The sequence below is a fragment of the Polistes fuscatus genome, unplaced genomic scaffold, assembly GCF_010416935.1.
Source record: "Polistes fuscatus isolate 324 unplaced genomic scaffold, CU_Pfus_HIC Scaffold10, whole genome shotgun sequence".
NCBI classification, from domain to species: domain Eukaryota; kingdom Metazoa; phylum Arthropoda; class Insecta; order Hymenoptera; family Vespidae; genus Polistes; species Polistes fuscatus.
In genome coordinates this window covers 3,555,653-3,583,484 of record NW_025112998.1, presented here as the reverse complement: position 1 = coordinate 3,583,484, position 27,832 = coordinate 3,555,653, and the positions used below count along the sequence as shown (strand labels likewise).

The window sequence follows — 27,832 nt, the reverse complement described above, 5'->3', positions numbered from 1 at the left end:
TATTTAACGATCGGAAGTATATGTGAATTCATGTCTGAAAAGGAAAATATAAAAATTTTTCTTGTACTTTTATTTATTTCTTTTTTTTTTATTTTTAGTAAATCAAATAGAACACCAAAATGTTTAAATGTTACTTTCTAAAAGTTACAAATTCGGTTAAATTTCTTTAAAAAGCTAATACACATCATAAATTATATGTAAATGAAGTATAAATCTTAAAACATAATTTTCGTTAAGACAACAATCAAAATATGAAAATCGCAATCATACATCTAATTTCCAAAGTTATGGTTGATTTATTTTAATCTCTCTTTATCTTTATCTCTATCTCTATCTCTCTCTTTCTCTCTCCTTTCTTTTTTTTTTAATTATTTAATTTAGTTTTCTAAGCAAAGTTAATCGCTTATCATCTCATTTGCTCCATTAATTTGATGAAATATGTTCTTTAAGTTGTTAGCCTACTTATAATATAGTAAGTATATGTAATTGTACATATTTATAAAATTTAGGGTATAGGATTTATATTTGTAATAATTCAAAACACTATACATACACATATATATATAAACACTCACACACGCAATACTCAACATAAACACAAGTACACGAACAGACACCGTTTCTTATCTTTACAAAATAAAGTTTATTTTTGAATCCCTGGGGTACAATGGTTGAACGGGCATAATCTTTGAGCATAAAAAAAACTTTCATTGCAGAATTAAAACGTCCGCTTATCAGATGTTATCGTTCTATGGTTTTTTGTATTGATGATATTGTTAACAGAAAAAAAAGGAAAAAAACGTAATAATAATAATATTAATAATAATAATAATAATGATATTAATAATAATAATAATAATAAATAAATAGTAATCTCACGTTACGTTACTTTGAAAGTGCCATCGCACTTTTGTCAATGAATTCGAACGCTCCTCTTTTATGTAGAAACTAATACGATGGATAATTGAAATTTTTCATCGATAGTATTCGATATATTTACGTACATAGAGAAGAGATCAATCTGAAAACTTATGTACAATATAATATAATATAATATACTATACTATACTATACTATATTATACTGCATAAGGGCATCTCGTGTGCGAGCATTCATCATTTGTGACGTATAATTATTGTACGATAGAAAATAAGAAGTAAGAAACAATCATTTCTCGACAGCAAAATGTAAATATATATCGCTCCCATTTAACTGTACTAATTTGATTACGTTCATTGATTTTATCGAAAGAAACAAATAAGAAAAAAGAAAAACAATATGTGGAACGAAAGACCTAATTAAAACAAAACAAAAAAATGCAAAAGCACAAAACGTTGTTGTGGTGCCTAAAACTGTAATCGCTGCTGGAAAAAAGAAAAAGAAAAAAAAAACAAATATAATAACTCGATGATTCTCTCGTGTCGTAGAATATTCTCAATGAAATTGTCAATACGGATTGACAAACTGTTTGTAGATTTTTATAACGATACTCGTGTACGAGTCTCCAGAGTATCGATTCAAAAAAATAAAACTGATGTGCCTTTTCAATTCAGGGGTTTGTCAACTTAACCGATATGTGTGTACTGTGTAACTCTTAACACCATTATTATTCTTATTAAAAAGGGTTCTCTCGTACACCCCCTACCACCCTCAACCCTTCAACCCCCCCCAAACCCCCTTCATACATTCTTTTAAGCTACAAACTTCGACTCAAACTTATGTACAAAATAGTAATATTCTGATTCATAATATATGTTCATTCGATTAGTCTATAACTTAATTATTATTATTATTAGCATTATTATTATTATGATTATTGTTTCTTTTTCAACACTCTTTCCCTCCATTACAAAATATTTAATTACAGTTGCGATTATTATTATTATTATTATTATTATTATTATTATTATTATTATTATTTTTGTTTTGCGATGAATTTTAATTGACTGTTAAATGCTCAATCGTTTCCAGCTGCTCCATTTCAATTTTTTTCAACGAATCATATTGAATTTTCAAACGTTCTAATTCCATTGATTTTTCCATAATCAATGCCTGAAATTTTGTTTTCATTTAATTAATTAAAAAGAAAAAGAAGAAACAAGGATTGTCAATAACAACCTGTATTTGTTGTTTCTGCGCGTCTCTTTGCTTTTCAACCGAACGCAACAAATTTCGCGCGCCGATCGTCCGCATTTTTTCTTTTTCAACCTCGTTTGCCCAGTTGTCCATCAGATCGATGAATTTGTTACAATTCTTTTGAAAGTCCACGATTCCTATTTAAAAAATAGCGAACAATTGAATTTTAAAAATAAAAAGAAAAAATAAACGATATTCGATTAACTATAATTCTTTGGCTTGCAAATAAATAAATTGTATGTAAATTACAAAAAAAAAAATAAAATATATTTTAGGTAAAACGAGAATGATAAAAATGACGGTACAGTCTTCGAAATAACTTGAAGAAATACCTATTCTCTTCTAATTTTTATTTATTTTATTAATCGATAAAATAAAAAAAAGATTTAAATGTAAAAATGTGCACGCGTAACGCACTGGCGCAAAATGAGAACTCTCGCGTCTTAATTTTAATAGATTTCTTATAAGAAAATAAAAATGTAAAGAAGAAAAAAAAAACGTTCTTGGGAATTTCGTTTTCTTTCTTTCGTACCGTATTGTACCGTCGTTCTGTAGAGCATGCATGACATTCTTGATCGAACGACGTGTTATGGTAGTGAACGGATAACCAACAAGTTAAAATCAAAAGAAAATTCGAGTCTGAATAAAGTGGATTCCAAAATCTACGATATTTTCATTCGAGGAGTGCAAAAAACTATGTGCTTAAATGAAAGGATCTATGTAAAAGAAAGGAAAAAGGAATCGTAATGTTGGAAAGTGTGCATAAAAGAATCTTCTCAATCAATATCATTGCTGAACAAGATCAACAACGCCTGTCTGACTTACTGGTAATGAAATTTTGACATTCCTCCTTTAATTTATTCGTTTGATTAGCTACTTCCGGTTCTAAAATACAAATTTTACTTAAGTCATCTATATAAAGGCCATACTTCGTCAACGAATCAGCCATACTTCTGTTTAACGACAAACAAAACAAACTAATATTATCTTTTTTACCTTCGATACGCATGCGTTAATTTTTGTTTTCGCGCTGGGTTGTCAATGGTGATCTATTTACATATATATATATATTTTTTCTCTACTGACGCTTGTAATATAGATTAGAATAATTTCCTATTATTCCTAGGAAAAACACTCTCAAAAAGAAAGAAAACAAAATTATCTTTTTACTTATTTTACACATTCTTTCTTTATAAGAATTATTTAGGAATATTAAGAAAAACAGTAGACCTATAGAAAAATAATTTGTCTAGGAATAGATTAGAATGAAAATCTTCCTTATCATTTGTACATACATATATCCAAAGATACAGAAATACATAGTAGCTCACAAGCCCCCTTTTTTATCTACCCAGTTTCATTTTATACCCAGTTACTACCGGGACTTACCAGTGGGCGATAGCAGGTACTTAACGCGATGACGGTACAATACTAGCAAAGAATACTGTATTCTTTGATAGTATATATAGTTTAATTATATTGCAATAAAATTTTAAATAATTATATTCTCAATTTTTAGTGTATAAAAATGTGTGTGTGCCTTCAGAAATGCCTTTATAAATACATATATTTATAATTTAAAGAGTAGTCATAGCATTCAAACAAAAAAAATCTCAAAAGTTTGTTGTTAAATCCAACGATGATCACCTGTAACAAAAAGAAAGCTATATTAATCATACAATCAAGTAATAGAATAGCCTGACATATAAATCGTCCAATTCGCAGATGCACTTTTCACAATTGAATTCTCTATTTATTTTAATGAAATCTCTATTTACCGTTGCAATGAAATTAAATTTAAACGCGTGATTTTACATTTACATAAAGTATATAGAAAAAAAAAAAGGGAAAAGTACAAATATCAAGTTACTAAAAAAAAATAATATCTAATAATTATTACGAAAAATTTATAGAAAAGAAAAATTGCAAATTTAATAAAATACGATCACAATAAAAAATTTAAAAGACGAAACAAGAAAAGAGAAATTACTATAATATTTACCGAACGTTATTTAAGTTACAAAATTTAATAATACAAAAATTGTAATATTTCTGACTCTAACTAAACACATATGCATCTTTTAGACGATAGAGACACAAATTTGGTGTCCCAAGGAGATGGAATGGTCCATCATCTCCAATTACAACTACAAATTAATGACGAGCAAGAATGTAATATAATAAAATATAAAATATGATTAGAGAGCTGTTCTCGAAAAGTTCGAACTTGGTGTTGAACCTTTGAAAATAACTCAATAATCTATGTAGTTGCCCTCTTCAGCCACAATTAAGTGGGGGCCTCTTCGGCATTAGCCTCTTCGGCATTCAGCCTCTTCTTTCTTCATCCCTGAAAACTGCATTGGACATTTTCTACGAGCGAGAGAGATAAGATCTTTCATACTACTTTTGCAAATTAACTTGTATTATGTTACAATTCTAATTCTCAATTATTAAAAAATTGATTTACATTTTCTGTTCAATAGTAAAGCTCGTGAACTATCAATGAACTTAGAGTTCATTGACATATACACGAGCACAATTAAACGAATGTCCAAGCAGACAATTATCGATGACCTAATAACACGTTGCACTTTTAATGTCAAAAAATAAAATACAATTGAAATAAATAAAGCAATAAATGTTATGCATTTTCTTGCAATATTTTCATTCAATTTATTCTTTATACTGAATTATATCAAATATTTCAAATACTAAATCGCGATAGTGCGAAATGTTAGTTATAATACTTAAAACTAAGTATCAAATTCATCAAAGTATTTGCGAATTTGTTCGAGATAGAATCGAAATAGAAATGAATCTTTCAAATCGTTGCAAATTCCTTTGAATCTCATGATACATAATAAAAATTACAGAAGAGTTACAAAAAAATATTTACAAAGTAAGCATAATAGAATGAATAAAAAAAAAAATTATTGTAACAATTCTGTATAAACCAGGAGACGGAATTTCCACTCCGGAGTGAAAGTAAGTCTAGTGCCTTCCTGGGTCCTACCTACTTAAAATTAAAGTTTTCACATTCGCTCAAAGAAGTATGCTACCTGCCTGCCAATTACCCGTATTTAAAAAGAGCAAATACACATACGTACCCACCCACTCACTCCACGATTCTCTCACATACCACCAGGGTGCAAAAGCCTAAACTAGAGAGCATGCCCCGGGGCACCTCCGACACCCTAGTTCAAACGCGTGTTTTCTAAACTTATGGGAGTACGTACCAATGCTGTAATCGACTGCCAAGGCTAATGATTGCCAAAAATGACTAAGACTAAGACAAAACATTGGTACATACTAGTATATATGCATACTAGTAATGTACAAGTATATCAAAGTTTCCACAAATAAATGCGGTAACTCTACTATTCAAACGATTTTATATATTACCAAAAAAAATGAGAAAAATTTAATATAATAGAAAAATACAACCATGTGTATTTTTCATATCACACCTAACTCTAGGTGTGCTATACTAAGTAGTATTCTAAGTGATAAATAATACATTAATTAAAAACTATCGCGAAACGATGTACAAAACACTCTACCTAATACGCACACACAGGTGTAAAGTACATCGTGCAATCACTAGCACAATGACAGCCGCCAATAGGGGAAAAACTTAAAACTAAACCCACACTAACTGTTTCTCACCCATACGAGTAGCACCTGGGCACACGCATAGATGAGAACGCAGAAAGTATGGGGGGGAGAAACGGGAGATTAGTACATTAGAAGCTGAAAATCCTGATCTAAAAAATATGATTAAAAACACATATATACATAAGACATAAATACATTTTTATAGAAATTTATCTAAGCGGCTAAGGACTCTACAATTTATTTGATAAATATTAACTTTTAATATCTTTTAATATATTTTAATATATTTAAAAACCTCGGACGACTCCTTTCATTAAGTTGGCTGTTTTAATAAAAGAACTGGGCTTTGAGCCACCACTTAACTGCTAGAATCTATCCGTCGCGAATGAGTTTGTTTTCTTGCTCATTTATTTATAATATCGAATTATCGATATATCAAAATTAATCGCGATTAGATAAACTAAGTACGAAGCAATGCATGTAAGACATTTATTACATGCTTTTCTGGACGAAAACGAGTAAATTAATGCTCGGTTTCACCACTACTAACCACGAACAAAACACGTAATAAAAAAGAAAGTGCATTAATTAATTGCATTATTAATTAAATGAATTCAACCGGTGAGACAAGAAAACCTATCCTGAACTAATAAAACATACAATACAATACAATATAATATACAATTTTCATGAGTAATTCCAAAAGAAGAATTACTCATGTGCTCGTCACTAATTTATTGGAATAATTACAACCAGTAACTCGTGCCGATTGGGACCTTTCATCCTCGGCATGATAGAGCACCGGAGGGACTTTAAATTTTTTGACTCACTGCGTAAGAAGTTCTACGATGGCTCCAAAACACTCCTACTTTGCAGCAAGCATTGTAGAATGCAAGTATCGAAAATCCACCAAAAATCCATCAAAGATCCATCGAAGATTCATCGAAGATCCAGCGAAGATCCATCGAAGATCCATCAAAGATCCAGCGAAGATCCATCGAAAATCCAGCGAAGAATTCACTCCACATCTTTGGAAAGGAAGACAATCCGTGGTCATATCTTTAAAATAAAATAGTACCAAACTATAAGTTATCTGCAATATAATCAAAAATCATATAAAATAAAATAGAATAAAATGTTAATAAAAATGAATACTTACAATGCATTTCAATGGGATGAAGCTCAATTGCACCATGGCGATGCACCTCGCGTGAATCTAAAAACGCGGTATAAACGTAAATAAGAAACTATAGATGAGTTTCTTATCGCGAAACCGAAATTTTATTATACGGCGAACAACACTGATTCTAATTCGCGTTTGATTTTAATTTGTTTTACGCCCGATCACTGATTCTACACAACTAATTCAAAGACTGCTTTGCACACAGTCAATGCAAGTAGAAAAATCTTCATTGATGCACTGATTCTAATACGCGAACAGTCTGTGCGACTGTTTAAAGATAAAAATACAACTTTACTCGAACAAACTCTAATGCAATTACTGCATTGGTCGCAGTTAATTTAATATATAAATTTCAAAAATAGTTCGCGAACGCGACGGAATTGAAATTAACGAACGAATGTGCTTCTAATCCGTGATTTTAATTTTATTCAAGCGATACAACACTCCCGTATATTGCTTCGCGCACGATTGCAATGCACGAACACTTGCAACACTTCACAAACACTATTCACTATTCACAAACACTTCCAACACTGCAATATTCCAATTATGATCTGAAACAGAAATAAAAACAAAATTATGAATATCATTGTTGTAAGAAAAAATTATTATAATTATTAAAAAAGTGTTTAAAATAAAAATTGACTTACGTTTATTCTTCATTGATGAATGCACGATGGGTATCCTACCCTTAGGATGACGATGAGTACACATTTAAACCGAATAAAAGAAACTAACGGAGTTTCTTTACCCGAAAAAAACGAACTGTTACATACGACGTACAACACTGACTTTACTTTTCGATTCTTTTGTATTTTATTTTATCGATGCAACACACGAGTACCTCATTGCCTACGCGCTCGATTGCAATGATGTTCTGAAACAGAAAAAAAAGAACAATTAATGTTATCGTGGTAATAAAAAACCATTGAAGTTATTATAGAAATGTTTGATAGGAAAATATACTTACTTTTAGTCTTCATTGATGACTGCAGGATGGGTATCCTACCCTTAGGATGACGATGAATAAAATAAAATTAAATAAAAAATCTGCAAAGCTAAAACATACTAAAGATTATAATACAATATTCCCTGTGAATCATTTCTGAAGGCAGAGCACACATTAAAAGATATTATATCATAAAAATGTCAGTAAAAATATTCATTAAAAGTCTTTAAAGTTTTCTATATAAATAAAACAAAATTTGTATCAGCAAACACAATAAAGAATAACCTAAAAAATAAACCGTCTGTTATACTGTTCTATGTAATAAAAAACTCTTGAAATTATTTAAATTAACACGAGAACGTTAGAAATAAAATTATTCAATAGTTTAATACGTTGTCACTTTTACCGGTCTTAACTTGTCGAAGGACGGAAGGGGAATGAGCATCTCTCTCTCTCTCTGTTTACCTTAGAGAGTAACGTATTTCGTTTGTTTTGTTTTTATCTCATTGTTAGCTCGAGCAGTTCTGAAAAACATAGAGACGTATTAATACGTGTTTATATACCGAGTGTTTTCTCGGTCATCTCTCTCTCTTTCTTTCTTTTTTTCCTTCTTCTCCCTTTTTCACATTCTTGCTTTTTTTCTTACACTCTTTCTATTACACTTCTCTACGTTATAAAAAAAAAGAGATAGACTTACTTCGACGAATATGAAGATAAAAAAGTGTATACAACAATAAGGTTAGGTATGCGTATTAATCCTGGACTCTCCCAATGCTCGGAAACCTAAATAAGTAAAAAAATAAGATTACTTTAGTATAATATAAAGAAAATCAAATATATGAGTGTATATGTACGAGCGACTTATACTTATGTATATATGTGTGTTACACTTGTATGTGTGTGTAGGTTATAAAAATCGAATTTAATACGAAATACGATCTTTGAAGACATAATTATGAAAAATAATTAATTAGAGCATCATTAGAGATAGTATTAAGTATCGATACCGTGGAAAAAAGCAGAAATTAGAAAAAGATATTGTTAAGTAACATTGGCGAGATGTGACGCGAAGCCGGGGAACATTGATGGTTATATTTTTACGGATAGCTTTCGAACTTTTTAATATTTCGTTTTGAAAATACTCACGTATAAAAATCTTGCTTGTAGCTTTCGTTTGATATATAATAGGAAGGTATACGTTAGAAAATATCTTTTAATTACCTGAGATTACCGGGACGACGAAATATCCGTGCGATCTCTAACACCGACGCCGTGAAAAGAAAGAAGGAAAATACTCAAAAAGCGCTGATTGGCTGATAATTATTTCAGACATCATGTGACCAATTAGAAGTTCATATGTAGTTGCAAATTCAAATTATTACTAATGTTTTATACACGCACACAAGCTTGCCGTCACACGTACGTAATTCAGCTTTCTTCATGACCACGCTAGTCAAGCTTGATATAATAATTTATTTATTAAATAAATCAAAAACTTATTCTATTTTTCTATTAGGTGTATACGTTCCTTGTTAATATTTAAAAAATAACGAGTAGAATATACACTAAAAACTTTATCACATCGCAATGTTCTAATTTAAATATTTTTTCAATTTTTATGTAATTGCTTAAACTAATGTACATTTGTTTTAACGTTCCTATACAGTGAAAACTTTGGAAGGGAAGATTTTCATTTAAAAGTATATCACATCGAAATTATTTTATATTCAAAGTATGTTAATAAGAATGTAATGTTTAAACCAGTAAATATGTGTTTAAACAATCTGAAATATAAGTAGAATGTATTAGAATATAAAAATAATTTTTAATTAATCGATGGAGAGAATATAATCTATGTATCATCCTCTTTGAAATTCTTTTTTAGACTGACACGTGTTGTCTACGTTTATATGACTTCCCGAAAAAGGATATTCGATTTATTACGAATATTATTCTTGTTATACACATGCGCTACATACGTACGAAAATTCATATAAACAAAATTTAATAAAAGTACTTTCATAGACAACAATGTGTCAGTCTGAAGGAGAATTTCGAAGAGGACGGTACATAGATCATATACTCCGAACTTTTAGACAACAATAGACATTTGCATCGATTAATCGACACTAACTCTTATTACCGTCGGTAACGGTAGTTTTTTACTTTTAAAATATCGACCGTCGGTAATAAAGTGAGCAATTATGGATTTTGATTGAGCAATTAAGAGCACTTATTCATTTTTTTCTACTGTTGCGGTTCTATGCCAACTTTTTTGTGCTCTTCTGCATTTTTTGATATATCCTTGTATAACATATTATAATTGCTCATATGTAGGTAAGTTACCGACGTACGATAGGTACAGAATTTTAAACGCAGATGGAAATACAGCACGTGCACGCATTATACACGCGATACGATATCTATATTGAAGCTTGACGATCCTGGCTCGTCGTTTGTGCCACTAGTCATTCAGCAAAATGGGGGTACGGTAGGATGCATTCTTTCGTGTCGAATCGCGCGAAGAAGCTGTGTGATTTGTAATATCTCGTGAATAATAATAATAAATCATTACGATTACGATGAGGTTATACGAGGCTACCTAAAAAGGGATGATCATCTAATCGATTATATTAGTTCGTTCGTCGTTCGTCGAACGTAAAAAAAAAGGGGAAAGAGATAAAGATTAAAGAAAAAAAAGAAAAATATTCGATCGAGAGTGCGTCGAGTGCCTAACTTCGTGTCTGTCGTTGTCGTCGTTGTACGGTGGATTTGACACTTCGAAAAAAAAAGAAAAGAAAATAAAAAATCAAGAACTCGTTATATTACACCCCGCCTCCCCCTTTTTACGTTTCTTTATATTTTGTCTTATTTAATTTATTTTCACGATACACATACACGACACACACATACATACGTACGTAAGTTTTGATTAATTAATTAAATCTTTTTTGGAGTTGTGTCGAAGCTCGTTATGTCTGGAAATCATAAAACGTTTAATAATAAAACAAAGTGTCCTTCGGAGTACGTAAAGTTAAATATCGGTGGTTCTTTGCATTATACGACTTTGGGAACATTACAAAAACATGACACGATGTTACGCGCCATGTTCAGTGGTCGTATGGAGGTTCTTACCGACTCCGAAGGTAAGATATTTTATGTAAAATATAGAGTTACATGTTAAATCAATTTCAATAATACCTTTTTTCTTTCCTATTCACGATTAACACGATATATCGTTGTACAACGATATTGTATTTATCCTCGATAAACGTTCGATCATTTCGAGATCATTAACCGTGCGGCCGCCATCTTTTTTTTCTGTTTTGATATGTTCTATCTCTTTCTACACAAAAAGTACATATTTTAAATATTAAAATATTATATTGAAGTAATATGCGTGCATATTAAGTGACGTATTAAGTGTAATATAGTATCATATCAAGAATAAATTATAGTAAGAGATATTCATTGCGTTTAAGTGACATATTGAGAATTTTTATTTGCTGTCAGTTTGTATGAACTATTAAACACTATTCTCATAAATTCAAATTATATAGATTTTCTTTTCTTTATAAAATAATATGCACTTTATTTGAACACTAGAGGGATGATCTTCACTAAAAATATTATTTTTTTGTATTTATTAAATTACTTTTTTTTAATAGCAAATTATTGACACAGTTGTTTTTAAGTTATATTTATAAATTTTGCTATAGGATGGGTATTAATTGATCGGTGTGGAAAACACTTTGGTACAATATTGAATTTCCTAAGAGACGGTTCAGTTCCATTGCCAGAAAGCGCCAAAGAAATGGCAGAACTTTTGTCGGAAGCTAAATACTATTGTATCAGCGAGTTAGCAGAATCATGCGAGCAAGCGCTTCTGAGAAAAGAACGCGAGGCTGAATCCATTTGTACCGTCTCATTGATTACGTCTCAAAGAGAAGAACAACTTCTTATAAGTAATACTGCTAAGCCAGTAGTAAAACTTATTATAAATAGGCACAATAACAAATACTCATATACAAGGTAGTATTATAAATAATTTCTGTAGTTAAGTTATTTGACGACGTAAGTTAAGGCATTCTCTTTGAGAAAATTAACAATAAATATATATGTAATCTTTTATATCATTCCAGTACATCAGACGACAATCTATTAAAAAATATAGAATTATTTGATAAAATGTCTCTTAGATTTAATGGTAGGGTGCTATTTATCAAGGATGTTATCGGTTCGAGTGAAATTTGCTGTTGGACATTTTACGGCCATGGGCGTAAAGTAGCCGAAGTATGCTGCCATTCGATTGTATATACAACAGATAAAAAACATACAAAGGTAAGATTTAAAATCAATGAGATATATCTATCTATCTACCTATCTGTAATGTGCGAATCCACTCAAAAATATACAACCAGTAATGACCTTAAATTCTTTGATATTCAGGTCGAATTTCCAGAAGCTCGCATTTATGAGGAAATGTTAAATATTTTATTATACGAACATCGTAATGGACCAGATCAAGAATTAATGCAGGCAACATCTTCTCGTGGTGCTGTAGGTGGTGCACCACCTTGTACATCCGACGAAGAAGAGGGTGAGCGTTCCGGTTTGGCTCGCCTTCGCTCCAACAAACAAAATACCAACTGACCCAGCCTGCCCATCCTTAACACGTTAAGCGCTAAGCCTCTTTTGTTGAGTTTTCCATTTAGGCCACGATGAATACTATTGGCCATAGAAAAACACAGAAATGTTACCCATCAGTGACCAACATGGCCTGGATAGAAAGTCTAAAGCTGGTTGCTCTGCAGGAACTGGCATGGCGTTTAACATGTTAATCCGCAATATCCAGCAATTTGTACAATTTTTAATGTTGTTCGCTCTCTTAAAACTCTAACTAATATAAAATAGGATAAACATACATATATTAGAGAAAGACAGGAGATGCAACACACACATAGACACTAAAAAGAAACAATTCGGTGTGCCCTTGCTCCACATTCTTTCTATCTTTCTTTTTATTTTTTTTTTCTTTATACAAAAATACGTAAATTACATTGCTAAACTATAAAAACTAAACGACAGGCTATATCTCATTGAATTTTGTATCGCAATAGTAGTTTTTTTGTTATTATTTGTTGCTGCTGCTGCTGCCGTAACGGTGTATCTTAATTCCTCACATGTTTAAAATAGTATTTAAATTAATGTCAAAGCAGAATGACTAACTCACCTTTTTAGATATGTTCTACCTGTTAAAGTTAAAATGGACTACATTTTTTCAGACTTTTATTGTAGAATTAATGATATATATACACACGGGAGATTAGATATCTAAGAACTTTTCATGTGCCAAACATTATATTACGAGTCTAAATTGTCATTCTGCAATGAATGGAATTACTAAATTACAATGCATTTTATATCATATTAGAATTGCACTGTTACTTCTGTTATGAGTATTAGATATACTATTATTATTATTTCTTATTATTATCATTATTATTAATATTATTTATAATATTATTATTATTATTTTTATTATTATTACTATTATTATTATTATTATTATTATTATTATTATTATTATTATTATTATTACTACAATCATCATCGTCATTTATTACTTTTACCACCATTACCTGCAACCACTTTTCAATTAGTACTACATTTTATTAATATTATATTATTATAATCGTTGCTTTCAAAATGACGTTGTCATTTTCATTGTCACTACTATTTTCTTTTATGGTATTATAATTACTACTATTATTATTTCATCATCATCATCATCGTCGTCATTGTCACGATCATTGAATTTACTCGTAACTTGCATATGCAGACGGATTGTTAATTCCTCTCGTTTAAGGGGAATTTAGTTTTAATGAAGTACATATTATAGATTTTAAAATATTTGTGATAGAAAAAATTTCATGATATCGCAATTGTTGATAATAATGAATTTAATTCATTACTAATATGTATTATATTCTTCGACGTGTCGACGAGGGTGCTTATTTATGTTTATCTATGCTATGTTATAATAATTATTATTATTATTATTTCCATGCAAGTTAAACGTTGAATGCTAATCTCGCATATTTATTGAGCTCTTTATTTTTTTCTGCACAAGCAATGTGTAAATATATTAACACAATTATCTTTTTATAATTTAACCGTTTGAGTTCCCGCAATTTTTAGAAAAATCGTATCGACAAATGCTATGTGGTTCGATAACGTATCAATTTTGCATTGCGAACCAATAACGTGACAATTTTCAACAAGAAATTTTAGCAATGCTGCTTGGGACTCAAACGATTAATTATTATATGTTCCTTTATTTTTTTGTTTATTATTAAACGATGAAATATCCGGCCTATTAGCTTTAATAATTTTTTAATAACAATTTAATATAGCTCGACAACACAGTTTCAATCCAACTATTTATTTACATATATCGATATATATGAATTTTTATAAAAATAGAGTTTGATAGATTTAGTTTTGCTAGTATTTATTGATTTGTTCTATTAACAGCAATGCATCACGCCTCAGAGTACGTTTTCTAATTGTCATTCGATTACTATTCCTTATCGTATATTCTATTATTATTATTATTATTATTATTCCTAATTCTTCAACACTTTTTATTGCAAAGTAATATTTTTCATTTAATGAATGTAAAATTTGACTACTTTTCATTAGGATGAGATGCATTAAATTTGTATGTTTTCATTTTATTTTATTTTTATTTCGAGTGCTTATATGTTTGGATAAAGTATTAAACTCGTTGATTATTAAAAAAAAAAAAAAAGAGAAGACTGCAAACAATAATCTATAGACTGTTCCAAAAAGCAAAGTTTGTAAATCTAATTTAAATGCAACAATAATTAATAATTAAGTGCTTTGTTTTTCTTCTATTTAATTGTTGTATTATCTCTGTTCTTATTTCTGTATTATCTCTTATTAATTAAAATAGTAAACACATTTCCTCTTATAAAATTATATGAAATTTTCAATTTTATTATAAAATAATATATGGCAGAGATTATACAACTGTTTAATCGAAAAATCTTAGAAAGCTTTATACATGATTGTAGTAATAACGATGCGAACAAATATTGACCATATAATAAATTATTTTTGTAAAATTATTTTTTCTATCGTATATAAAAAATTGAGATAATGTCAAATATTTTTAAAAGAACTAATCAAGACTCAGAATTTATTTTTCGCGTTGATTATCATCACAAATGTGTGATGCTGGGATCTCGATAGAAATTGGTATGTCGCAAATATATGACACCTGTAGCGAACGTGTTAACAATTATTTTTCGAAGAATATAACTAAATCGATAAAGAAACAAAATATTTAGATTTATATATTTGTATGCAAAATGTTTGTTCATTCTTATTACTATGGTTTATTGTATATTGCTATGTTCAATTCAATGACATATAGTATGGACGTATTATAATTTAACCCTTTCTACACCAATGTAATCCATGAGACTGCAACATTTAATTATAAAAAATAAAAAATAAAAATATACATATAAATATAGAAAATTAATAAATCTGATAATAAATATGAAAATATAATTTATACTTTCTATTTGCATAAATAGTAGTAGAAGTCTTTGGAATAAAAATATATAGAAAAAATCTAGCAGTCGTTGAATCTGGTTTGTTAAGGGTTGAATGTTCAATTATACGATATAATTATTTATGTCGTTTAAAATTTTCATCAATATTATATTTCTTAATAATATATTTATGTGATTATATAAAAAGAAAAGAAAAAAAGTATCTTATACAAAACAAGTAAAACTAGGGGGGGAAAGGGGCAGTTATTATATTAACTATTTAAGTCCCAAGTAGAGCGACCATGCTCTTCAGATTTCATATTGAGAAGGCCCAACTAACATTTGATTGTTGTGAACAACAACATTCAATTTTTTCCAACAAGATTTTTGTAAGGAGCACTGGGACTCAAATCGTTAATGTAATAATAGTGATTGATGAATACGACAGGGTGTTTTTTTTGTAAATGATAATAAAACAAAAAAAGAAACAATAATTACAGTATTACCAGATATTACTAATATCTAACTAATAATACAAATCTACAATACACGGCATGAGACTAAACAATTTTAGACCATTCTTAATGTGTGATATACAAATAAGATTATATATTTAGAGATTATAGATATATCGTTATATATATTATATTATAAATATCTAAAATAATTTTTAAATAGAACGTTAAGCGAAGTAATATATATTATATATAAATATATATATATATTTGGATGTATGTATGCACAGGTGGACAGGGACAAACAGACAGAGGGAGAGCGAGATTTAAATACATGCTGCAGCTAGAGAAGTGATTACAATTTATAAGAAAGGAAATATGTTGCTTATAATTTAAACAATACTTTTTTTTATCAATAATTAAATTAGAACAAAATTAAGATATATATTGTTTATGTAGGATCGAACAACTTCCATACCCAAATAATAAAATAGATATTCATGAGGAAATTAACCAGAAAGTTCTATATAGTTTGAAAGTTAGTTTAGTTGGCTGGAAAGTGAAAGACTTGGGTTCGTGTTCAGGATCAGTCCGCAATAGCCCAATTTTTACTCGAATCCTACATTTACATATATCTTTCGTTTGAGCTGAATTATGATTTTGCAGAAAAATTATGTCTAGTATAACGTGTTAAAAAGAAAAAGAAAAGAAATATTTTAAATTGTGTAATACTATATGCGCGTTTAATATTATATATATATATATGTCATTATTATTGCGTCAAAAATATAATTATTGTTTAATAATTATATTTTTTATATCTATATTATAGTTTTTAAAAGTATATTTCAACTTTTAATTTTATCCTTTGCTGATTGAAATACGGTATAGTCTTCCAATAAATTGTTCTATTTAAGAAATACATTTAAATACGTTTCAATTTGCGATAACATAAATAATGTTAATATATGACGGAGATAACTCTTAATATGCCAAAACAAACTAATCGATTAGAAACGAATTTAATTAATACATTTCTATTTTAATTGTAACATATTCTCTAATCATTTTTATTAACATTGGAATGCGAATGTTTTCTACTTTATTATGATTCATAAATATTATTTAAATTATTCCTAAAGTGTTCATACAAAAGTAGTGTTCTTTAAATTGATTTCTTCTTTACTGTTACTGAGACACAAACATTAAAAGAGTATTAAAGTGTAATTACAAAATCTGATACATATAATAATTGAAAATCAGGGCTTCTCAAACTTTTCTGCTTGGCAACCACCTTATTTATCTAAGTAAATATTGTTACTAGTATTTGTTAATAATAAATCATAAAGAAAATTTATTTGAAAAAAATTCTTTGGTTTATATCACGTTTTAAAGACAAGTTAAAATATTCATACTAATTTTTTACTTTTGCTAAAATTTCTGTGAACTCCTAAATTTAGTTAAGTGATTCCATATAGAGCCGCAATTCATGCTTTGAGAAATCCTGTTTTTAATTATAAACTACGTGCCAAGAATCAAATACCATCTTCTATTTTCTATAGATGATACTTGGTGTATGCGAAATAATATATAATAATTAAAAAAAATATATTTGTGCCCTGTATTAAAAAGTTTTAAAATGTATAACAATATACGTTATTATATTTGCAGTTAAAATTATATTAAATGTAGAATACAATGTGTTTATATGTAAAAAAACAAACATAACATTTTTCCTGTGCTTTTTATACCTTATATTGTTAGGCAGGACTAATCTCTATAAAATATTTCAATTAAAGAGTCAATGAACATTGACACAATTATTAAAAATTCAATTATTATGAATGAAAAAGAATAAAAAGATATATATTTATGAGAAAATGATTTACTATTAATATATCTCTATATAAAACTATTATATATAGACATTTAAATGTATTCAAACGAATAGGTTATTTTTGATTATAACTATTTGATTTTTTAAACAAATTGTTTTTTTACGTACAATTCAATAATATAAAATTCTATCTCGACTTACCTCTCAAAAATTTTAATTACAATAAGATATTTCTAATAATTAAATAAGTTTATAATTTCAAAAATAAAGCACAATAACGACACTATACAATAATATAAACATTGCAGTACTAAAAGTCGCTTATTAACTGAGAGATTTCAACGATCATTAGTAACGTAAATATCCGCTAGAATGCAATGCGATAACACGATAACGGGTGTAAAAAAACCAGAATTTCTTTGTCTAAAATAACACGATACTAAGGAATGTTCTTTTATTAGAATGTCGATACTATTATAATACGAAACGATTATTTGATGTTTTCATGTTAAACGAATTCAATACTATGTAATAATTATACATTATTTTCCATAAAAACGATTGGCAGATAAGATAGAAACATCAGGATCACGCGTTCCCCCACGCTACAATACAACCTATCAGGAAAGTTGATCGCTCATAGTCGATTGGTTAATAAACACGAGCCATCTCCGAGAGCCAATGACAATCGAGTAGTACGTTGGATCGCCCCACCTACTAAAAAACAATAAGCCGGTGGCGCTACTTATCCGTTAGCGTAAAACACGAGTAGCGTTAGTCTCGCGCAGCACATTGCACGGTGTACTGGATAAGCGTTGATAAGTAAGATTAAAAAAACTGTCTCGTGCAAAAAGTCTGAGAGACCGGGTTTGACGCGAATTATTCTAATAGTGTGTTTAAAAAACCACTATCCGCGTATACGTACGTACACATATATATAGAAACATAGACACTCGACGTATAACAGATGCGCTTAATTAGGTGAAGAACAGAAGAAATTCTACGGATAGATGAATAGAAGAGGAAAAAAGATAATTTTCTAAGTACGACACGTTATTGCTTAAAGAGAAAGAGAGGGGGGGAGGTACAGTTAGAAAGAGAATAAAATAGACATTAAATAGGAGAGGTCTTGTGTTAAGAACGCGCACGTTGCCTTTCAACTTTGTTTATCTATCGATTTTCCTCGTCAAGAGGAGAGAACGCAGCCAGACATAACGATTCGTCGCTACGAAAGTAAGGAAAGAGACATATATTTGCACGTGTATATGCGTGTGAGTATATATAATAGAAAATAGAAGAAGAAGAAAAATTATCGGTGGGAATGAAATAGATTTGTCCGTCGATGCAATTTTATCTCCCATATTAATACATAAAAACGAGGACAACACTAATTTACTCATCGTCGTATCAAATTTTCATTAAAAGGAAAAACTTATTTCGGAGTAAAAAACTACGTATGAATTAAACTCGGTTAAAGTAGACTTTACCAAAAGTGGTCCCGCGCGCGCGAGATATTAACTTCATTTCGAAGAAGAAGAAGAAGAAGAAGAAAAGGAATAAGAAGAGGAAAAAGATAGAGAAGATAGAAAAGGTAGAAGGGAGGAGCCGGTAAAAGATTTCTCGTATCGAGGGACTCGCCTATGTTACAGTACTTCATCGGTAAGTTTTCACAATTTCGCAATTGTTTCAATTTTCTAAAGAACGAGAAAGAACGCGTTACAAAACGAGAGAGAAAGAAAAAGAGGAAGATAATAAAGATAAGTAGAGAGATATCTATCTACTATCAGTTTAGACGTAGCATGCAAAATGCATTTATACGCGTGTATGTGTGGGTGATAAAGGAGAGTCCACTTAATATCAGTTTCACGAATTCTCTTTCTTCCTCTCTTTCTCTCTCTCTCTCTCTCTCTCTCTCTTTCTGCGTGTATCGATAAAGTAAAGTCGTCCGCCCTTTTGATTTTCCATTTTACTTCGCGGATGATAAAGAAGAAAGAAAGAATACAAAAAAAAAAAAAATATTAAAAGCAGAAATTGTTTTTTCTTCGCAAAATCGAGGTCACGGGTGGCGTGATACGAGAAATGTTTTTCTTTCTGTTGCCCCGATGTCTAAATTTTTTTAAACGTGTCTCTTTCTCTCTCTCTCTCTCTCTCTCTCTCTCTCTCTCTCTCTCTCTCTCTCTCTCTTTAAGGGGTTATCAAACGTATATCCCTTGTTCTATATTTCACTCCCACTTAAAGAGTATTAGACAGAGATACGTATATATTTTCACACGAGGGCTCTCGACCTTAATTCGAGGACGCGAACCGGGATTGTGCACTCTAACCTCCATGTGTTTGCCTGTCCGTCTGTCTGTCTATCCGTTCGTCCGTCCATCCATTTGCCGCTCGGTTGCCTCGTGCCCATGATATGATGCTGTAATGACGGCATAGATACCGGTTCGCTGTTGTATGATGTCCGTCAGCCTATCATCTTCCGTCTTTTTTACACGCGATCGTACGCTTCCGTCGTAAGTCATTCTCCTCTCACCTGATTCGTTCGACGAAATTCATGCACAAGAGTTTGTTGTTCCTTTTTTTTCGCGCGTGTCACAAAAACAAAAAAAGATAAAAAAAACGATATGAATTTGTTGCGATCCTATGAGTTTTTTCTCCCCCCGACCCTTTCTCTCTCTATTTTTAATTCATTCGAATATTGTTATTTTTAAAAAATCTAATTTGTTTCTTCTTCCTCTTCTCTTTTTCTTCTTTTTCTTGGATTTATTTTTTTTCTTTTTCTTTCTAATTTACGGGATTTTTTATTCGGTTTATTGTTTCATTATTTCGTGAATTATTTCATTAATATTTATGTCATTAGTTTTTATCTTATTGATCGATGATTAATCTTTTTTGTTGCATTACCGATCGATTTAAATAATTTATATTAATTGGAAAAATCTATATATTTATAAATATTAATAAAATCAATGAGATCATTTTATTTTAGTATATTATAAGTGACCGAGATTTCCGGATGGATCAATCTCAGGGAGAATATTGTGCTTGCGCTTTATAGTACCTATATACATATACGGAAGGATTTCACGAGTTGCCAAATGAAGAGAAGACTGCATAGCAATGAACTAGATATGTTGGACGAAAAGAATTTGATCGATAACGGGTGGTCTTTCATCTTTCGCAAACAAACATTTTTTTTATTTTTATTTTGTTTTCTTCTCGTTAAATCACGATCGATTTCGAACATATACAATCGAGATTTACGATGTTAAAATAAACACGCATTCTTTAAACTTTTATTCTTATTTTTCATAAATAATATAAGGTTTAATTTAATAAGAAAAATATATTTTGGCATAGAAAATGAATTTCAGCGTGTATTAAACATATGTTTATCGTGTTAAAATGTTTATAAGTCAATTTATTTTATAGATTAATTTTTTATTTCTCATTTTTTTAATACTTTCATTGAAAAAATTATTTCTCGAGCTGATCTTTCACTTTTTATTTCTTAGTATTTAATTATTCAATAAAAAAAACATTGAATCTCAGCGTTTTTCATTTAATTAATTATAAATGCTGAAATCACAGAAAAATGTGGGATTGGCATTTTTGTTTCCATACGTCAAAGATATTGCTAAGATAATGCATAACGCTTCGTGCATGCAAAATTATTTTACGTGTAATAATCGTAGTGTTTACTCGATCGTTATGTTAAAATACAATCACGAACATTAACGGTAATTGCATTGATTAGTTTTAAGAAAAACTTTTTTTTTCTTTTTTTTTTTGAAATATTAAAGTTATTGCGAATAAACAAATAATATATTTTACGTGTACGCCGAAAAATGTACAGGAAATTAGGCTTAATTTCTTTCATAGTCGTAAAAACCAAAAAGAAACTTTTTCTGACTTTGAACTTAAGAATCAGAAAAAAAACGAAATAAAGTAAACTTAAAAAATGGCAGACTTTTTTTTACTTTCGGCATACATTTTAAATATTTTATGACAAATAATTTATTAGTAGGATTGATAGAAGAAGAAAAAATCACTTTCACGAGAGCGCATTTTATTATTGGCTGAAATCCTTACGTTGATTACTGTATATATTAATCCAAAGCAAATAATGACTTCTTCGGTGAAAAATGACACATACCACGATAATTTGCATGAATAATTACATATTTAATTTTGATTTTATACGTTGTAAACAAAATGATTTTAAACAAATTTCCTCATAGATAATTTATTCGCGAATATTTAATATTAATACTTTGTTTTACACTGTTAACATTTGTTTGCGATAAAATATGAATTATTTATATTTAGGTAAATATGATTTATTCATATTTGTTAGATAATTATATGTTTATAATAATAATAATTATGATAATCGTTTATATTATGTTCTATAAATGAAGAGGTTGGATTGAAAAGTTCTGTACCCAAAGAACAAAAAATGTTTTATTAAAAAAGAACATTTTTACTTTTAGGTATGAAACTTTTTAACCGACCATTTATAATAATAAGTAAATAAATAAATAAATAAATAAATAAAAAACCATCATTGACGTAATTGTTTGTTCTTTGTTTGTGCAGAATAAATTCACAATCACGACGAGAGACGAGAAGCTGATACGGACAACATACTTCTTCGTGAGGGTGTGTGTGATAAATAAACGAAACTGAGTGAATATAAAAATAAAATAAAAAATAAAAGAATCTCTTTCTCTCTCTCTTTTTCTCACACAAGATGAATAAGATGGATTACATGGAAGTAACTTGCCCGAATTATTCTTACGTATTTAATTTTGAAGAAAAGTTTATGCATCAGGATACAAGAGCTTGGATGTTGAAACATTGGACAAGTGCATTTTATTATTGTGGTATATATATGATATTAATATTTGGTGGTCAACATTACATGGCTAGTAGACCGAAGTTTGAACTACGCGGTATTCTCACCCTATGGAACACCCTCCTAGCATCATTTTCGATTATTGGATTCACCAGAACGGCCACTGAATTCATTCACGTTCTCAGGAATCATGGACTTTATTACAGCGTTTGTATACCAAGGTAAAAATCATTTTAATATTATTTCATCGTTCGTGTGTATATAAGGTGGCACAATGAGAACTGCAATTTAAACTTGTTATTGAAAATTTGTATTCAAAGGAATCGTCATTTGTAATAAAATCCTATTCCTACTATTCGATCGATATCATTTTCTACAGATAATTTACGCATCTGCATTAATTCATTGGTATCGATGAGCAAGAACTCTTTTATAAACAAATACTTGGTTTATATTTCATTGATTTAAAGTTGCAATTCTTGTGTTGCGTTATACTCTTTATTATAATAATGTGTTTTCTTTTTTTTTTTATATAATTTTCTTTTCTAATTTCAAAAGTAATAAAGAATAAAATCGGTTGCCCGAGACATTCGTGCCGATTTATAAATATACCTATATGTATTATTTCATTTCTTCTTTTTATAAATATTAACATTAATAATATTTTTTTATTTTTATAATACCTGGATGTGTCGAAAAGTTTTGACATAGAAACAATTCTTTTCGATATGATTTCTTTTTGTTAAAAACAAAAAACAAATATTTTCTTTTTCGTTGAAGCTCAAGACTTTTCAACCCACCCTTGTATATTTTAAACTTTCGCATTCGAAAGTTTTATTTTTATTTTTACTGATATTAATATATATAGACATTCGATATACAATTTTATTTAAAAATATAATATTATATATTATATTAGTAATTATCTTATTTAACGAGATAATAATAAATAAATAAAATATCCTCGGTTAAGGGAGGGGAGGGTTTCCTCGGTAATATATTACATCATATGTTTAAAAGGTTAATTAAACAAATTTACAAAAAATGAATGAAAATAATTGTGAATCTTTCATCTTCTTTTTTTTTTCTTTCTATGAGAAATGTCAAGTGTATTTTAATTCTCTCTGACACGAGTATTAGTTATCATAAAAGTGACTCATTATTTCAAGGAAATGCCCGCAGAAATTCTCTTATATCTAAAAAAGCAAAGATTATGAAACTTTAATATAACTCGTAGAATATAAATAAGTGTTCATTATTTAAAAAAAAAAGTAAGTAAACGTGTGCGTGAAGATATTTAACATAACAAGGTATAATCAGTTTTTTTATTATTTTTTTTTTTTACAAAATGAACCAATGATTATAAAAATTATGTTTTAGTTTTTTATTTTACATCTTTTTGTTGTTAATAGTAATTGTATTTAAAGAAAATATTAAAAAAAAAAATTAATAAATATTATGTAATTTTATTATTTTGCAATAGGATTTTGCTTTGAGGAACACAAGTAATGTCATTTTCGTAATTATAATATATTTATGTAATTATGTTAAAAAACTAAATGCTAGTAAATGAAATTTAAGGAAGTTACTAATATATTTGTAAAGAAAATTTGTTTCTTTGTTTTAAGAAATTGAATTAATCAAATCCGACAAATCGAGATTATTTGAAAAATCTTGGATTCTAAATAAATAATCTTCTTTTATTTATTATTGAAAGATACGAAATTACTTTCCGAACAGTATAATATTTGTCGAGACTCATTTAAACTTAACGTAACTGGAGTCTTAGTTTTACGATTAAAGAATAAATAAGAAATCAAAATCTTTAAATGTTTTGAAAATAAAATAATTGATATTGAAAATCTCTCAGAGAACAGTTTTAATTTGTATATATATATATATATTTTATTTACGTATATTGTATAATTTAATCAATAAGAAAAATGTTTTTTATCTCAGATTTTCATAATTGTTTTAAATAGAAATATGTATAAAATTGTATTTATCATCATCATTCGATGTCGATCGTTTTTTTAGATAGATAAAAAGAGAGAGAGGGAAATAGACAGACAGACAGATAAATAGACAGTGAAATAGTATTGAAATAGAAGATGAATTTCATGAAGCAATAATTATTTCTTATCTCAGAGATTTATATGAACATGTAAACATGAAAAAAATTTGTTATTGAATCTCTCTCTTAATCCAATTAACATTAGAATCATTTTGAAAGATTATAACTATAATAATAATCTTAAGAATTGCGAAGAAATCATCCGATCATTATGAAAGTTGTTTAATCATATTTTTTTTATATATACTTTCTTTATATTTTGAATTATGTAAATACGTGTAGAAATATCGTATTATTTATAAATAATAATAATTAATTTATAATTATTTGTTCTTTTGTATAATTGTAAGTTAAGAAAGATTCAACTTAGGAAGAAATATTTATTTTTCGATAAAAACACAATTATTTTTCTTTATATTTTGAATTATTTATAAGGATTATTTTCGTAAATGTTTATATATTGAATCGAATGTGTGTCACAGTTATATTTTTTATAAGATTAATTTTATGTATTAATCATGTGTATTTAAAAGAAATTATAAAACATATATAAATGGATTTTGAATTATAATATGTGCACCAATATTAACAAATTTGTATAGAAATATTTTTAATTTACATCAAATTCATTTCAATTGATTCATTCAAACTTGTAAATTAGGTATTCTATCGATTTAAATTAGCATAAATTACATTAATTCTTTCTAGACATATTAGATGAAGCTATCATTTTCATTAGATTTGAAAATAAAATATCTTTCAATAAAAAATACTTTAATAAATTATTAATAGATCTTATTTACATAATATGACGTTAATTTCTCCTAATAATAATAATAATCGTCATCATCATCATCATCATCGAAATAATTATTATAATTGATTCATGCATTCATATTAATTCAAACTTTCTATTTTGTTAATCAAATCTTTTGCGAAATATCATTACAAATATGTTCGATAAAATGCAATGTCGAAAGCTTATGCCACGTATACGTGGGTGGATTGGAAACTTTTGTGCGTACCATAAAAACAAATTTTTTGTTTATTTCAGTCCAATTCCCTTGTGTTTTAAAAAGAAAAATTGTTTAAAAGAATATGGTGTTTAAAATAATACGGTAAAAAACATGGATATCCTGTATCTATACAAAACTAGGTTGTAAAATTTTTTGAGATTACGTGGAAAAATAAAAATGCGTTTGACCGAGAAACAAAACATTGATTTTACGTTAAACTCAAAATTTGTCAATTCACCCACGTATATTAAACTGAAACAATAATCCGTTCTTATATTTTCCTGTATTTTGAAAACCAATGTTCTATTAGATGTACTATTCTATCGGATCTAATCAACGAATCAAATTTCAATTTCATACTTTAAGTATTCGCCTACTCGTGAATTTTTATATTACTTAGTTAAAGTATGTAATTATGTGTTCTTTCATACTTTAACAGATCAATAACATATATAAACTTACAATTTAGCTGTAATAATTATTAAAAAAAAAAAAGTAACTATAGAGATAAATAAATAACTAATCTTGATTTTCGTATTGGAATGTTTTAGTTTCATCGTTCAAGACCGAGTGTCGGGCTTTTGGACATGGATGTTCGTGTTATCGAAGTTACCCGAGCTCGGTGATACCGTGTTCATTGTTCTACGTAAACAACCATTGATATTTTTACATTGGTATCATCATATTACCGTGTTGCTATATTCATGGTTCTCTTACACGGAATACGCATCTTCTGCAAGGTGGTTTATCGTAATGAATTATTGCGTACATTCGTTGATGTACAGCTATTATGCTTTGAAAGCAATGCGTTATTCGCCACCTAAATGGATCTCGATGCTGGTCACGGGATTGCAATTGTCCCAAATGGTGATGGGCTGTGCTATCAACGTCTGGGCTTATCAGTACCTGAAACAAGGACAGTCAGAGTGTCATATATCACGACTCAATATCAGGCTTAGCCTGGCTATGTACTTCAGTTATTTTGTCCTATTCGCACACTTCTTCCATAAGGCCTATTTCAGCAGAGGCTCAAGTAAATCGAGCAAGAACAAATTGTATACTAATGGAACTATTACCACGACTGATGATCATATGATCGCATCTACGAAATACGCGAATGGTAAACTGAAGGAAAATTAAGAAAGAGAAGAAGAAGAAGAAGAAGACAACTATTATTATACAACAATAATAACAAAATTTTCGGTGGGAAGAAGAAAAAAAAGAAGTCAAGAAGAGTAACAAAATAAATAAAGGAAAAAAGAGAGAAAGAGAGAGAGAGAAAACACACAGTAACGCATAACATTTATGGTGCTCGCTAAATGAGGAAGCAAATAATATTTGTGTTATGGGGGGAAGCTTTCTACATTTCATGCGAACCGACATCACTTTTTCGTTCTTAAGAGTAACATAAACGTACCCTTCCTTTTTTCTCTTTTTTTTTTGTAGTTTTTTTTTTATATTATTATTATAACATATATGTATATATATATGAATTTATTTTGTTGTTTCTTATTTGAAACGTATCTCTCGCGGTATCCGTGTATTATTGTCACTCTCAGTTAAAATGAAACTTTGATGTTGTAATAATCGCGATTCGTTCGGGAAAAAATTTTCCATTTATTATTATTTTTATTTTAGTTTATTTTATTTTATTTTATTCTTGTTATTTTTCTGTACTTTTTTTGGTTATTAAAAATTATCTTTTTTTTTCCTTCTTCTTTTCTTCTTTTCTTTTCACCGCGCTAATTTGTAATTCACGTATAATGTATCATAGTTTTATCATCATTCGGAGGGTGGTAAAAAAAGTGAGGAGACAAACCTGATAGAATAATTTTTATTTACCTTCTTCCTTCTCCTCCTCCTCTAGAATAAATGATAAATAATAATAATAATAATAAGAAGAAGAATATTAATAATTAAAATAAGAATAATTATTATTATTATTATAGTGATTAAAAATATTAACAATTAATAATACGATAATAAGTTAATTATGGGATCTTTTACTGGTGTCAGAATATTTTGTTTCACGGCTCCGCACAAATTTATTCTCTTAAAATTGTTCGGCAATTTTCAAATCCGCTGTCTGTCACGCTTTAATCATCGATTAGGATAATCAATTGGTTTTT

At 28.7% G+C, this 27,832-nt stretch overlaps 3 protein-coding genes and 1 long non-coding RNA gene across 6 annotated transcripts; 2 read left to right on the top strand and 2 right to left on the bottom strand.

Annotated features, from left to right (window-relative positions):
• Positions 1–1,918: 1,918 nt before the first annotated feature.
• On the bottom strand, positions 1,919–3,207 carry LOC122526107 (intraflagellar transport protein 20 homolog). The gene is made up of 3 exons (XM_043649276.1): positions 2,962–3,207; positions 2,119–2,273; positions 1,919–2,052 (listed from the first exon to the last, which is right to left on the bottom strand). The coding sequence occupies exons 1-3, from the start codon at positions 3,143–3,145 to the stop codon at positions 1,939–1,941; spliced, it is 453 nt and encodes a 150-aa protein (XP_043505211.1). The 5' UTR covers positions 3,146–3,207; the 3' UTR covers positions 1,919–1,938.
• A 7,496-nt stretch (positions 3,208–10,703) lies between these two features.
• Positions 10,704–11,720, bottom strand: LOC122526108. The gene is made up of 2 exons (XR_006305954.1): positions 11,085–11,720; positions 10,704–10,861 (listed from the first exon to the last, which is right to left on the bottom strand). It is a non-coding gene; the product is annotated as an uncharacterized LOC122526108 (long non-coding RNA).
• On the top strand, positions 10,856–16,627 carry LOC122526106 (BTB/POZ domain-containing adapter for CUL3-mediated RhoA degradation protein 3). 2 transcript variants are annotated; one of them, XM_043649274.1, is made up of 5 exons: positions 10,856–11,029; positions 11,603–11,915; positions 12,026–12,224; positions 12,333–12,483; positions 16,215–16,627. In XM_043649274.1, the coding sequence occupies exons 1-5, from the start codon at positions 10,858–10,860 to the stop codon at positions 16,277–16,279; spliced, it is 900 nt and encodes a 299-aa protein (XP_043505209.1). In that variant the 5' UTR covers positions 10,856–10,857; the 3' UTR covers positions 16,280–16,627. The 2 variants fall into 2 exon arrangements, with proteins under 2 accessions (XP_043505209.1, XP_043505210.1); XM_043649275.1 differs by lacking the exon at positions 16,215–16,627 and having other exon boundaries at positions 12,333–13,311.
• Positions 16,628–18,511: 1,884 nt separating this feature from the next.
• Positions 18,512–26,847, top strand: LOC122526105 (elongation of very long chain fatty acids protein 6). 2 transcript variants are annotated; one of them, XM_043649272.1, is made up of 3 exons: positions 18,512–19,420; positions 22,355–22,834; positions 26,255–26,847. In XM_043649272.1, the coding sequence occupies exons 2-3, from the start codon at positions 22,509–22,511 to the stop codon at positions 26,841–26,843; spliced, it is 915 nt and encodes a 304-aa protein (XP_043505207.1). In that variant the 5' UTR covers positions 18,512–19,420; positions 22,355–22,508; the 3' UTR covers positions 26,844–26,847. The 2 variants fall into 2 exon arrangements, with proteins under 2 accessions (XP_043505207.1, XP_043505208.1); XM_043649273.1 differs by lacking the exon at positions 18,512–19,420 and adding an exon at positions 20,127–20,268.
• The last annotated feature ends 985 nt before the right edge of the window (positions 26,848–27,832 follow it).